The 14,672-nt window shown below is 39.3% G+C and overlaps 3 protein-coding genes across 4 annotated transcripts in view; 1 reads left to right on the forward strand and 2 right to left on the reverse strand.

The window, feature by feature from the left end:
- Positions 1 to 44: 44 nt before the first annotated feature.
- LOC107587679 (uncharacterized) lies at positions 45 to 5,487 on the reverse strand. 2 transcript variants are annotated; one of them, XM_016275549.1, is made up of 2 exons: positions 5,193 to 5,487; positions 45 to 2,805 (listed from the first exon to the last, which is right to left on the reverse strand). In XM_016275549.1, exons 1-2 carry the CDS (start codon positions 5,449 to 5,451, stop codon positions 134 to 136), a joined length of 2,931 nt encoding a protein of 976 aa, XP_016131035.1. In that variant the 5' UTR covers positions 5,452 to 5,487; the 3' UTR covers positions 45 to 133. The 2 variants fall into 2 exon arrangements, with proteins under 2 accessions (XP_016131035.1, XP_016131036.1); XM_016275550.1 differs by lacking the exon at positions 5,193 to 5,487 and adding an exon at positions 4,134 to 4,342.
- Positions 4,614 to 10,406, forward strand: napaa (N-ethylmaleimide-sensitive factor attachment protein, alpha a). The gene is made up of 11 exons (XM_016275553.1): positions 4,614 to 4,817; positions 5,547 to 5,626; positions 5,714 to 5,830; positions 5,946 to 5,992; positions 6,125 to 6,202; positions 6,792 to 6,847; positions 6,959 to 7,043; positions 8,129 to 8,233; positions 8,331 to 8,399; positions 9,776 to 9,826; positions 9,945 to 10,406. The coding sequence occupies exons 1-11, from the start codon at positions 4,720 to 4,722 to the stop codon at positions 10,044 to 10,046; spliced, it is 888 nt and encodes a 295-aa protein (XP_016131039.1). The 5' UTR covers positions 4,614 to 4,719; the 3' UTR covers positions 10,047 to 10,406.
- A 984-nt stretch (positions 10,407 to 11,390) lies between these two features.
- The window catches only part of LOC107587680 (radial spoke head protein 6 homolog A-like), a 5,059-nt gene continuing 1,777 nt past the window's right edge, over positions 11,391 to 14,672 (reverse strand). The window contains exons 3-7 of the mRNA XM_016275551.1: positions 14,112 to 14,414; positions 12,825 to 13,268; positions 11,988 to 12,132; positions 11,783 to 11,900; positions 11,391 to 11,684 (exon numbers count right to left, since the gene is read on the reverse strand). Coding sequence (XP_016131037.1) covers positions 11,456 to 11,684; positions 11,783 to 11,900; positions 11,988 to 12,132; positions 12,825 to 13,268; positions 14,112 to 14,414 — 1,239 coding nt within the window. The 3' untranslated portion in view covers positions 11,391 to 11,455. The remainder of the gene's footprint in view (positions 11,685 to 11,782; positions 11,901 to 11,987; positions 12,133 to 12,824; positions 13,269 to 14,111; positions 14,415 to 14,672) is intronic.

The following is a 14,672-nucleotide window of genomic DNA, read 5'->3' on the forward strand; positions in this document are numbered from 1 at the left end:
GTTGATGTCCCCATTGACTTCCATAGTATTTTTCCATAGGGTGAGTAAATTGAGGGTAAATGATGACAGAATTTACATTTTTGATTGAACTATCCCTTTAAAATGACTTTGTGCATATGTACATAAACAGTGATCATGAGTCTTCTTCAGACACACGAACCTTACTTTCATAGGATACTAGAGTCTGGTAAAGACTTTCTCTGCTTTGGTTTCCACTGACACTGTTCCACTGCTCAATTTCACGTGTGGAGGAGCCACCTTTCAGCTGATCCACATAGTCAGAGTTCTGATGGAGAAACAAAATGTGGTCAAGGTGTTTAGACCCCAATGTGGCCCTTCTTTGGGTCACTGAGGACTCCCTAGGGGCAAATGTCCGATCAGCAGAAACAGCAGTTGCAGGTATGGACAGGTATTTTCGTGCCAGTCTGGCCACAGCAGGAAAGCGATGCTCCTTGTTGCGCCACCAGTGCAGGGGTGAGAGGCTGCGTTTGCAAAGTGGCTCTGCTATGTAATTCTCCAGCTGCTGGTGAATCTCAGGCATTCGCTCAGTAGGATCCTCGCCCAGAAGAATATCATACATGCTCTGTGGGAGAGGACTCATCTGTATACAAGGCTTGAGCTGTAAATCTCCTCTCAGGGGTGAGGTCATACTGGTCCCACTAGAAAGTTTTCGGCAGTCGTTGGCATTCTTGAAAGGCGATCCAAATGTGTTTTCATTGACTTGTTCTGGAGATGATATGGCAACAGAGGGCTCGCTTGGCTGCAGCTCAACGCTGTCACCTTCCTCCACTGATCCGCACAATTCAGGAGAATCCAAAGAAGCCATTGCAGGAATTGGCAAGGAATCATCCAATCCAAAATCTGCAGGTTCTCCACGCTCATCCACAGTCTTTTCCATTTCCATGCTTTGTCTCCTTTCTGCATTCATTTGTTCGTCGCTCGTGAAAGCCTGAACAGAAAGCAGCTCTTTCACCTTGTCGTGCAACTTGCTGCGGGCATGTGGGCTGAGAAACCGCAACTCTTTAAAACGTGGGTCCAGAAACGAGGACAATACGGCGGAGGAATCCAGAAGAGCATCTTCATCACTCAGACTCCACCGTTTGTCCATACCAGCACGAATTCTCTCCATAACTCCCTTCACCTCTGGACAGGTACACTCTGCAATTTTCTGTCCCAGGAGCCGAGACACTCCTTGTAGGCACGGCATTAATGCTGAAATGGGTCCGTTGATGTCCTCACTTAAAAACGATGCCGCAATGCGAACCGTTTTGAGCACAGGAACTAGTTCGTGTATAAGACGCCACTGGTGATCTGCCAGATTTGTTGCTACTTTTTGCTCCTCTAGGACAGAACTTATTACCCACTTGAGCTCCAGCAGACTCTCACACATCTCAATGGCAGTGGCCCAGCGCCCTGGGTCATTCAAGACAAGGCATGTGGACTCTTTATTAACAGCCCCTGCTTTCTGGCTCAGTGCCATAGAAGCGTTCACATTGTGCTGGAAATGTAGGACAATGGCACGGGCATCTGCCAGAGCTTGTCTGACAGTCTCCACACAAAGTCCCTCCTGGACACAAAGTTTCAGGGCCTTCCCTGCACAAAGCAGAAGTGCCCATCCCTCGGGAAGATTACTGGGAGGAGGATGGCTGGGTCCAGCAAATTCTTGCTGATATTCCTGATTAATGGCCATATTCTCCTGCCCCCTGGTCTCGGATCCACTAGGGGTGTCATGCACGACACAGAAAACAAAGTTCTTTGGGAGCTGGAACTCGGAGAGGACTGCTCTCAAAGTGTCTGCAAAGCTCGCTTGCCCTCTCTCAGATGGGCTTCCTTTGAATTCTACTATTGGTCGGGTCTCAAGCACGCAACGTGCCAGGCGCCAGTGAGAGTCTACAAAATGCGTGCTGACTGTAAGGTAGTACTGACCGTCCCCATCAACCCCACATCCATCAACGGATCGCCAATATTCGGTGCAGAGGGTCAGACAGTGAGAAGCTAGACTTGTCTGTAGATGCTGCTGAAGGCATTGCTTGAGGACGTGGTAGCGATGCCAAAGTAGACTGCCAAGCACAGATGGAGAAGGCACGGGGTAGTTAGGCTCTAGGCAACTCAATAAGAGCTTGAACCCCCTCTCTTCCACCACAGACAACGGCCGAAGGTCTCTGAAGACCATTTCCAAGATAAGATCGGTCAACACCTCTGCTCGCTTGTTGCTGCAGGCTCTTGAGCCGCTGCGGTTGCTGTTGCCTCCAGCAGTGCTGCTCATCTCCCCCGCAGGAAAATTATACATTAGGCAACCCATATCTGTATCTTGGTGCACAATGGCATTTGAACTAGAAGTACTGCTTCCTGCTGCACAGTCAGGGGCGTATGTGGTCCGAGCAGATTTGGTCTCTGCCATCTCAGCTGGCAGTACTTCTTCCTGCTCCTCTTTGACAGTAACAGGTAGTGCTGGTTGAAATGGAGCATTGCCTGTGGTGTTACATCTGTTACCATGTAAAGAGGTTTGAATGTGAGAATGCAATGCTGCAGGAGTGGGGATGCCTGTTGTGTTGTGAGGGGGTACTGCTCCGTCCCGAATGCTGTGTTTGCGTCCTAAGTGTTCTCTCATGGAAGTAGTGCTGTTGTGAAAGGAAAGCTGTCTCTTACAATGGTTACACTCAACACGATGCAGACTTAACTGAGTGTAGTGGTTCCACACTTTCGATGTGCGGCGATCAGAAAATGGCAAAAAACGCTGCATTCTCTGACGAAAAGTTGGACTGCTGTGAATTCCAGGATGCCTTTGAGGTGGGAGATCCATGTCTGTGGTGAAAAAAAATTTAAAAATCAGAGCATAAATTTGTTTTAATGTATGTCATTTAAGAACAAGAGGATTGAACAGGAACTTATGTAATTATGCAACTAGCATAATTACAGTTACATTTATTTTGTAATGAAAAAGCTATGATAAAATCTTCAATCCTAATCCTTTATGTAATGAATGTCAAGGTTTTTTTTTTTAACAAAAACATTTTCATAGAAATGGTATGTCATGGTTAGAATGTGGTCCTTGAAACCTTGTTTCCTGGGGGTCAACAAAATGTCATAAATGTACAGAAATCCCAGTGCTGTATGCAATTCATGTAAATCTAAAGAAATAACATTATCAGGACTGTCTTTTTGTTTATATTTTCCGACTTAACTATAAGCCTTTTCTTAACGCTGTGACATACATACAGCTTAAAATATTTTGTCATGAAGTCTCTCACCTCACCTGTGCAAGTCACTGTGCACAAATGAACACTCGTAACCATTTGGGTGTGTGTGTGTGTGTGAGAGAAATAAAGAGAAACTGTCTTGTGCAGCCATTAAAGAGAACTTCTAGCTAGCTAAAATATTATACAAACATTGCAGTTTAGCCTGATTTTGTGTTCACTGTCAAATGTTTTTGTGGCTGCTCAAAAGAAACCCACTTGTACAATGTCTCTTGTACATGTATTTGGTTATGTAAAATTAAGATGTTTTTTGCAGCTAAAATATAGCTTTCAAGTTGCAGTTTGTTCTTAATCCAAATACTTAAACTTCTAGTTAAACCTTGGTTCCATTAATTGTTTCATCTCAGATGTGGTTGGTTGTAGAACATTGTCACATAACTTAAATACAACCAAAATGCAACCCTCCAAAATGCAATAAAAGCGTAGTTGTAAAATAAGGAAAATGTGAATTTAAATATTTTTTTATTATTATTATTATTCTGTGACTGGACACTATTTCACAAGTTCATCCCCTTTTGGATTGTTTGCCATTTATATTAAAAGGTCCTGGAGCGTGTGAAATAATTTTTTTAAACTACAAATATTCCATCCATGTAGTATCTTATGCTGTTGTTAATATTATGTTAATAAAACTCTTTATATAATAATTATACCAGAACACTGTTGTAAATGTTGAACAAAATAAAGTAAAGCATGTCACACAGCACGACACTTTTTTTGTTTTTCGAGGGAACACTTAAAACAAATGATAAGATTTGTATTAAGAGACTGACTCCATGTCAGGTCTAACTCTCTCTTGCTCGTTACAAGAGCGTTTAGCCAGAGAACAATAACCATGCAATATGATACTAATGAAACAATTCCGCTATTATTTACATCAAACGTCGCTGGATGTTCTTCCGGGCGAGCATAAGGGCCTTTAAGGTTTTATCCACTTCCAGCACGTGTGTTACCACCACTAAATACTACACGCTTCCGCAATGCTGACTTTATATAACTTAGCGTCGGAAAATAAATAATACCTTACTAATAACATATAAAACAGTCTCAGAATTCCTGCACATCCTCCGCGCCTTCGCGACCTACACACTGGATGTGCTTGGCGCGGTGGCCACTAGGGCACGAGGGTAAGTAGTACACACTCAAGAGAAGCGACTAATGTGCATCAGGCGCGTATCATAACTGCTTGACCCTGCTCGTGTAGATATGATATATAAATGGTTACATAATTGTAAATATGTCATTATCAACTGACAACAACTCACAAGTAATAATAAACACCGCAGATCGTTTCACTGTCATTTTGAAAACAACTATTTTGCGACAACCCCTAAAGTCTTAGCGAATTTACTTCCGATTTCCGCATGATGTGTCAAAACAAATAACTTCATTTCAGGCGATGCGAATGGGATATTGCTTGGATATCGTTCACTGCAGTCTGGCTCACATTTAATCTGCCCAAATGGATTATTCTGGAAAAGAAAAGGAAGCTATGGCCATCATGGCTGAGGCGGACAAGAAAATGAAAACGTCGCATTCGTTATTCGGGTCGTTTTTTGGGTAACTCCATTAATGATGGTTTTTGCACCTCTGCGATATTGAATGTGTTCGTGTGCAACAAGCAATGTCGATATGATTCGAATGAACAAATATAATCGATGAGCAATATTTTTGAAATTGTATTATTTGTAATACAGCGTTGTTCGCATTTAGCTGTCATAAACCTTCCAGAGTTTATTTCTCCAGCACGCAGACTTTGCACAGAAGTGAAATCAGCCAGTTAGCATCGCAGCGCACGTATAAAGCGCCATAATAAAGAGTTGTGCGCGCTGAATGTAGCGTTTCCCTCTCGCTTTCACTCATACGCAACCCTAAGCCAGTGTACACTGAGGCGTTTAGCTCTTTTTGCTTTAATTTAACACTTTTGAAACTCACCCATGCTGCCTTCGTTGGGCTCTTCAGTACATAGTCTTTCGCCGCCGTTGGCAACAGTGGGGATGTTGAGTCGATGTTTCACTCTGAGGTGTTTTATCATATTGGCTGTATTTGAAGAGAACTTAAAGGTCGTCTTACACAACCTGCAGTAAACAGTGGCATTGCTCTCATTTTTGATGTAGTACTTCCAGGCTATAGAGCAATATCGGGCCTGTGTTTTCACACTGATTTCTGGCTCCTCTTGCTTCATGTTGGCCATATCAGGTCTGGAAACACGTTGAACGCTGCTAATAGCGCCTCCTATCGGTTTCAGTGAACTGAATGAGCCTCCCCCTTCGCTTTTGTTCATTGCAGGAGTTCCTCCAAAGTCGAGGAGGCCTGTGACTTGTACGTGAGAGCTGCCAACATGTTCAAGATGGCCAAGAACTGGAGTGGTACGACACCTAGCAACTCTTGCACCACAGTATGAGGGTGTTCAATAAGCATGTGTCATTTGTATTGCTGCTTTGTTCCCCTTCAAGCTGCAGGAGATGCCTTCTGCAAAGCTGCACGACTGCATTTGCAGGTGGAAAGCAAGCACAACGCAGCCGTAAACTTTCTTGATGCTGGCAATGCGTTCAAAAAGGCTGATCCTCAAGGTATAGCTCTTACTGTTACGTTTACATTATGAGCAATAAAAATCTCTCAGTATGTAGTGTCTGTAATTCAAAAGAAGGTATTCTATTATGGCTCTTCTGCAATTTTTCTATACAGAGGCTATAAGCTGTTTCTGTCAGGCCATTGACATCTACACAGGCATGGTGAGAAGAATTATAGAAAAGTCTTTATTAAGCATTCAAATACAATTCAACATAAATATGCAACTAAGCAAGTTTTTTTCTGTTTTATGGTAATACACTTTTCTGATTTGTGTTACAAATCTGTTTCCACAGGGACGTTTCAACATTGCTGCAAAACACCACATATCTATTGCTGAAATCTATGAATCTGAGTTTCTGGACATAGATAAAGTAAGTGGGAAGTCATCTATTTACGTAAAGCTGCAGATTTATCAATAAGTTGCTCAGATATCGAAGGTTGGAGTATAAAATACACTACCGTTCAAATGTTTGGGGTCAGTAAGATATGAAATTCATATTTTTATTCAGAAAAGATGCATTAAATTGATTTTAAAAAAGTAAAACCTTGTGTTTATAATGTTACAAAAGATTTCTATTTCAAAGAAATACTCTTCTTTGTAAGTTTCTGTCAGAGTGCTGACAAAATTAGTGTTTCCAGGAAGCAGCACAACTGTTTTCAACATTGATAGTAATAAGAAATCTGCATATTAGATTAATTTCTGAAGGATCATATGATGCTGAAGACTGGTGTACTTAAATGTACTTAAAATACATTAAAATCGAAAACAGTTATTTTACATTGTAGTAATGTTTAAAATATGACAGATCCCACACTTTTGAATAGTAGTGAATTTTTTAATGCATCCAGTTGATACCATAATGACCAAAATAAGAACCCCTTCTGAAAGAAAGTGAAAGAAAAATAATTGTTAATTTGTTATTATTTGTGCCCAGAATACTTATGTTTATTTTTTTACAGGCCATTGCTCATTATGAACATGCTGCAGATTATTACAAAGGAGAGGAGTCCACCAGGTACTCTACAGTAGTCTTTATATTAGAAGTGTTGTAGAACAGTTTAGGTTTGTATTGTAATTAAATTATTTCATGTAGTATTATTAAAATAAATGAACTCTCTCTCTTTAGTGCAGCCAACAAGTGTCTTCTCAAAGTGGCAACATATGCGGCTCAGATGGAGCAGTACCAGAAAGCCACTGAAATATTTGAGCAGGTCTGTGTGACTTGATCTTCTTTTGAAAGAAGATCAAGATCGTTTGTCTTATTCATCCTTCATGTTGATTGGCATTAGACTTGTGCCGGTATTTGGTAATGCGATATATCACGGTAATGAATATGCACAATATTGTTATCGTGGGCACTTTTAAATACCGTGAATAATTATATATTACAAATTATTCAGAATTTTGAATGCATTTTAAGAATACTTTTCCCATCAACTGGTCAAAATGCACAACACCGCTGTAGAAATAATAATATTAATAATAATAATAATTCATTTGAATGCAGCCGTTACACCGGAAACCCTGTAAACAAAGCAGCTGCTCTACTTTCTGTTTCTGAATCGTGTTTAAATGATTTAAACAGCCTTTCAGATTTGTGTATTTGCTATGATGTTCATCACTTAAATATTTAGACTTAATAGGCTATTTATTTTCAAACTTTTTTTACATTTTAATCTGGACTACAACATGCCCTAGATATTGTTTGAAAGTGTTTTGATTCTTTATTGTTCGGTCACACTTTACTTTAGGGCTTCATTAGTTAACATTAGTGAATTCATTAGTTAACAAACTGCCAATGAAAAATTCTTCTGAACATTCATTAATCTTAGGTATTCCAATATTTAATAACAGGTTGTTAAAATCGAAAGTTGCAACTGTGTTATTTAATGAGCTAGCATGAACTAAGACTTGTATTTTTTTTAACAAAGATTATTAAATTCTGTAGCAAATGTAGCTATTGCTCATTGTGAATGTTAATGCATTAACTAAAATTAACTAATGAGGTCTTATTGTAAAGTGATACCTATTGGTCTTTATAGTTCTTTTGCACTTTAATCTGTGTAAAACTTTTAACTTTATACATTTTTATTTATTGCATTTAAATGTTCAGTTATTTTTGTTATATAAGAAAAATGTTATTAAACCTGTTATACTGTATTATGACTGCACTTTTGTTAAACTAAATTTCAATATCGTGATAATACCGCATACCGTGATAAAAGCATTAGCAATTAATCACAACATGAAAATTTGATACCGGCATATCCCTAATTGGCATGTTGTCTCTGCTCAGATTGGGACTTACTCCATGGACACTACCTTGTTGAAGTATGGTGCTAAGGACCATTTCTTCAAAGCAGCACTGTGTCACTTCTGTGTGGATATGCTCAACTGCAAGGTGACTGATTTACACTCTTCACGATCTGAAGATATTTACAATGACTAATATGTAACTTTCTGCTTTCTCATTATTTAACCCTTGTTCTCTTCAATAGCTGGCTGTACAGAAGTATGAAGAAATGTATCCAGCCTTCTCAGATGCTAGAGAGTGCAAACTTCTTAAGGTTGGAGTCTTTCTTCCCAATACATTTAGTTACTTAAAGTTTCTTCTATGGAATAGAATTGTGATCTCAGATTCTGGGTCATCAACATCCATTGAGATTGAAGGTAGATGTATTGCCCAAATCCTTATCTATTAGGTTTCCATTGTCTCTATTTATTGTCCTATTGTTTTGTATTTTATACACTACCATTCAAAAGTTTGGAGTTGGTAAGATTTTTTTAATCGGAGATGCAGTTAAATATTGTGAAATATTATTATAATGTAAAATAACTGTTTTCTATTTGAATATATATTAAGCTCAATTTTCAGCAGCCATTACATTAGTCTTCAGTGTTTCATGATCCTTCAGAAGTCATTATAATGCTGATTTGCTGCTCCAAAAACATTTCTTATTATGATCAATGTTGAAAACATTTGTGCTACTTAAAGGTGACATATTATGCCCCTTTTTACAATATGTAATATAAGTCTCTGGTGTCCCCAGAATGTCTGTGAAGTTTCAGCTCAATATACTCCACAGATCATTTATTATATCATTTTGAAAATGCCTATTTTGAGTGGAAGCAGAAACAGGCTGTTTTTCGGGCCTGTTTCTTTAAATGCAAATGAGCTGCTGCTCCCCGCCCCGTTTTCCAGAATAGAGCTGTGCCATTACAGCTCGGACCTGCTAAAAACATCTGTTTTGGTTCTGATTATCATGTTAGTTTATCGCGCTGAAATCATGCGTTTTATACCATATGAGTTTAAACTTCAGATATAAGGTTTTCTGAGTGCACACAGCCGAAGCACACGGAGAGAAAGCGGCCACCAGACAGCATGTGAGTATTAAACTAAGTTCTCATTCACACACAAGTTTATGTTAAAAACACATGAGTTACAAAAACAGTCGGTTATTTCTGTGAAGGTAAACCTTGAGTGGAAGTTTACAGATTAAGGGGTGGTAATATTATAATGAGATCCCTTTGCCACGTCACCAAGGGAGTGAAATTAGACGCGCTTGTTTTCTCAGACACTTGCAGAAAAAGGCTTCCCAAAACAAAGTTACTGGGTTAATCTTTTTCACGTTTCCTTGGTTGGTAGATGCACCGGGGACCTGATTATAGCACTTAAAACCTGGAAAAGTCAGATTTTCATGATATGTCACCTTTAAGATTATGGAAACCATTATAGTTTTTTTCAGTATTCTTTAATGAATAGAAATATTTTTTTTTCACAATGTGAGTCTTTACTGTTACTTAAGTATTAATTACTTTACATAAAAATCTTACCAACCCCAAATTTTTGAACAGTAGTGTACATAGAGTCCTTGAACGTTTTGTGAGACTTTATATAAACTGATGAAACACAATTTAAGTTTCTGCATTTCACACTAAACAGAAACTTCTTGATGCACATGAAGAGCAGAATATTGATGCATACGCTGATGCAGTAAGTTCCCTTAGTATATCGTGTCAGGTTTTACATAATTCATTGCACACATTTTAACTGTGGTAGTTCATTCATGAATTACTCCATGCAAAGCTCTGGATTTATTTTATTTCATTAGGTAAGGGAATTTGACTCCATCACCAGGCTTGATCAGTGGCAGACCACCATGTTACTAAGAATCAAGAAGACCATTCAGGACGAGGAGAATGACCTTCGCTAAAGTGAAGTCATGATTCCAAGCTCATTCCCCATTCTCAAGTTCTTCCTCTCACTTCACAGTGATTCCTTTCTTACCGTGTTTATTATTCATTCATATATGTGAAAATTAAGGTCACATGCACATTATACACATTATTGTCTTAAGAAGTTTTCTCCCAAGTCCTACTGTCTTCAAAGGAATTTAACCTTTATCCCAAAGAACACTGTGAAGTCTTCTAGAATTACACTCAGTAGAATTTATTTGACAAGCTTTGACCACAAAATTCCTTTGTTGTAAATGTAACTCCTCGTAAATCGGATTATTTGATGTGTTACCATTTGCGTTCGTGCTTGTGCAGCTGCAGTAGTTGTTTTATTTATTATTCTTTTATTAATGGTTGTAAATGATCTTTTGATTTTCATTTGTTACTGACCAAGTCGCAAGGCTTGTATGTGTCTATTTATTAGTAGTATTTATTAGTAATAATAATTCTAGATTTATGCAAAATTCTATAACTGTGATGATCAGCTAGAATCCGCTGATACAGTACTAATCTTGTTTTCCTTAATGGAGGAAATAATCAAGAACTAAATTACTTCAGTTAGATCTTATATGAAATGATCTTATTTAAAAACTGATAATAAATTTAGCCTAAATTATTTAGATTTTTGTACCAACACATAACCATGTGCTGCTCATACCAACACTTAACCATAACCAACACAGTGAATCGGCATGATGGTAATGTATTTTGCAGGACTCTAGGATGTGAGGATGTATCAGACCTCTTTCCACTCTGTCTGAAGGTGGACTGGTTAACTGCAATTTGTTTATCATATATAGAAAATGAAATGGGCTGTACTTGAGGAACCAGCTTGAAATTAAACTGTTTTAGTTTTTCTTAAGCTCATATCAAGCTTAAATTTATTGATGTTTTACAATACTCAGAAAACAGGCTCATAATTAAGTCAAACGGTTTATCTAAAATTAACTTGAATTAATAGGCTTCCTATTTATTAAGTAATTAATTTTTGCAATTCAGTGCTTTACGTGTTGACACGATCTACATACACATGTTCAGATGATTCAGATTATGACTAGTCATGAACCAATACAGGAACTTCAGCATGGAAAAAAGCATGGCAGAATAAGCTTAATGTAACAAAAAATGAGGTGTAACACATGGTATATTGTTTGGAGGCAAGCAGTGGAAGCATGCATTGATTCATCAAAGCTGTTATGTTAAACTGATTTAAAAAGCTAATAAATTTTTTGATTCCCTCAATTTTTGTTATTAATATTTCATTGATGTAGACATACATACAAAGACAGTCTTTAGATCGAAATGGTTTCTTTAAGGAACTGCACTTATAAAAATGTAAGCATCTGACCATCAACACACCTTCTGAAGCAGGTTTATTTTGTCCATTTTAATCATCCTCCTCCTCATCTTCTTCCAGATCCTCTGTCTCTTCCAGGGCAGCTGTCTGCTCCTCCAGAGCAGCTTTCAAAGCCTGCTCTTCCTCCACACTGGGGTCCAGGGCCTCTGTAATTTCAGGCCCGCTGGGGTACTCATTTTGGGGCGGTGGAAGAATGGTTGGGGTGTAGGCCTCTCCGATATATTTCATCCCCCAACCAATGTATATATTTCCAAACTTCCTGAGAGGGAGCAGAGGAATGGTTTTACTCCGCCGAAAAAGTATCCGTTTGTAGAGATGGTTGGACGGACCATACATTTTGAAAAGCAAGGTTCTTACCTGCCACTAGCATAAGCATAAGATCCAGGCCAGAGGTTAGAGCGCAGCACAGCGATGGAAAACTGAGGAATGAGGTTAGAGGAGATCATGGCACACCAAGGTAGGGTGTCATTAATCTCTGTGGACAGAACATATTCTGCATTACAGCTCAACATTTTAACTGTACTGGAGGTATTTAATGTAAATGTTATGCAGTGTGACTGACTTGCATCCTCAGACAGAGGTGTCAGAAGAGGAGGCCCGACTTCAGGCTCCGGCTCATCAGATTCCTCACCCCTCTCTTCATCCTCGGCATCTTCATCCACGTCATCAGCAGACTTCTTAGTTACATTTACCCACACACAGCGGCCCTAACATTCACACAAAATTTTTTTGCCGTTATTATGATAGGACAGAGTAGAGCTTGCAGGAAGCGAAGTGGGAGAGAGAGAGGGGGGGAGGGGGCGGGATCGGGAAAGGTCCTTGAGCCAGGATTCGTACTCGGGACACCCGTAGTGCAACGGCACTGCATGTCGACGCATTGCCCACAAGGCTATCGGTGCCAATGAGCATGTTACATTTTTCACCAAAAAAATTCAGTTATTCATATTTTTTGCTTTAGTGTGCCAGTAGGAAATCAGTTTTCATTTCCAAAGTTTCCTTTTGACAATTAAGTGATAGTCGACACCTTAGGACACCTCCTAAACAAACAGTTTCGGCTCCCTTTGACTTTCATTATATGACAATAAATACAATGGAAGTCAATGAGAACCAAAAATGTTCTGTTCCACAGGAGAAGAAAAAATTCATACAGGTTTGGAACAGCATGAGGGTGAGTACATGATGACATAATTGTCAATTAACCTAACAGTCAGACAACAGACTATCCTGATGGCATGATTCTGATTTCCTCCTGGCACACTACATCAAAAGATATAAATAAACAATGACAATGACATACGCAGCCTTCGAAATGAGACAGTTACCAAAACTTACTCAAGATCCACTTCAATGGACATTTTAGGGCAGATGGATTTCCAGCAGGCTGTCTGTTGTTTCTTACCTGTGTAAGTATATGCTGTACATGATGGACCCATAGATTCAGAGACTCAGCCATCTCATTTACATGGATGCCCTCAAAGTTAGGATTCTCCTCATAACTATCTCGCAGTCCATCATCCTCCCCTTCATCCTCCCCAAACTGGTAGAATCCCAGAGGACTGACGTGCGTGCCCGCTGAGATCCGTGCGATCTGGGCACGCAGGTAGTTGGCCTCATTGCCAGGAAAGGGAGGATAACTTACAACAGGAGCATCAAGCCTGCCTGTGAAGAACCTGCGGATCTGCCGTGCCACTGTGATCTGAGCGGGGGTGACCAACGGCAGTCTGACCCACGGCATGCCGGGCTCATGACACACAAAATAAGTGTATTTGTTGACACCAATGTGATTTTCTTCCTTTGGCACTGGTGGAGGTGGCTTGTATGTCGATTTGGGGGGAGGATCAGCCTGCAAGTAAAGTTCAATCCTTTTTGTCAAGTTTGAATGCACAATTCTGTTCATATTTTTTCCCTTTACTGCTGTTCAGCAAAATTTGTGGCGTTTTATGTCAGTAAAGTTATCTTTAGGTACCTAACTTCCACTTGAAGTTACCCATGCAGATTTAGCTCATGTTCAAGTTTGTCATGTGAATTCAATGCAAAACTTTGCAGGCAAAAAGACTTTTCACTTTCAAAGCAAGCATCTTTCTGTTGCTCAACTCTGCAAATTCCTGTGAACATGAAAATTAGCTAAATCTGCGTAGGGAAATCTTTCACCCTAATGTAAAACTCCAGATTGCACAGATTCTTATTGAAATCAGAACAGCAGCAGAATTTCATCGTGCAACAGTAAATGTGACTGCACCTTTACTCCAAAAAGTATGATATTTAAATATCAATGTCATAAGGGTCAATTTTTTTAAATTGAGATTTATACATCATCTGAAAGCTGAATAAATAAGCTTTCCATTGATGTATGGTTTGTTAGGATAGGATATTTGGCCGAGATACAACTATTTGAAAATCTGGAATCTGAGGGTGCAAACATATCAAAATACTGAGAAAATCACCTTTAAAGTTGTCCAAATGAAGCTCGTAGCAATGCATACTACTAATCAAAAATTAAGTTATCATAAATATCTTAATGGAACATGATCTTTACTTAATATCGTAATGATTTTTGGCATAAAAGACAAATCGATCATTTTGACCCATACATTGTTTTTTTGGCTATTGCTAAAAATATACCCAAGCGACTTGGTCGTGGTCCAGGGTCACATTTGTATACTTCAGTTGCCATTTTGTGACTTACAGCTTCCACAAGTTCCGTTTCATCCTTGTCCTCCCGTGGCTCTTCCTCCCTCTCCTCATCCTCATGTGTTTCTGTCCCCTCCTCCTCCTCTCCTTCACCCTCTCTATATTCCCCCTCAGCCACCAGATAGTTGCTGTGCGTGCCGAAGATCTTGCCCCAGAATCGACAGCGCAGGAGACACTGTGAGTCCACCAGCTGTTTCAAAGCTAGAAAGACTCTATGCATCTCCTCTCTCCCCAGACCCACACCAGCTTGCTCAAAGAAGAACGCAAGTTCTGCAACATTCGGTAGAGGAGACTCCACCTGGAAATGATACACAATGTATTACAGAAACTGTTGTATTGAACTGCCCATAGGACCCACCACAATACTGGCCATCTACAGTGGTCCTAAAGTAAAAGAATTTGAACCTTAAAGGGATAGTCCACCCAAAGATCTTTTAAGACTTTTGTCAATCTTTGAAACATAAATTAATATATTTTTTAATGAAACTTGAGCGGTCTCTGTCCTTCCATTGAAAGTCCAGGCAACCAATACTTACAGTGGAAAAAAAAAAAAAAA

The sequence above is a fragment of the Sinocyclocheilus grahami genome, unplaced genomic scaffold (genome assembly GCF_001515645.1).
Source record: "Sinocyclocheilus grahami isolate Dianchi unplaced genomic scaffold, SAMN03320097.WGS_v1.1 scaffold95.1, whole genome shotgun sequence".
Classification (NCBI taxonomy): Eukaryota; Metazoa; Chordata; class Actinopteri; order Cypriniformes; family Cyprinidae; genus Sinocyclocheilus; species Sinocyclocheilus grahami.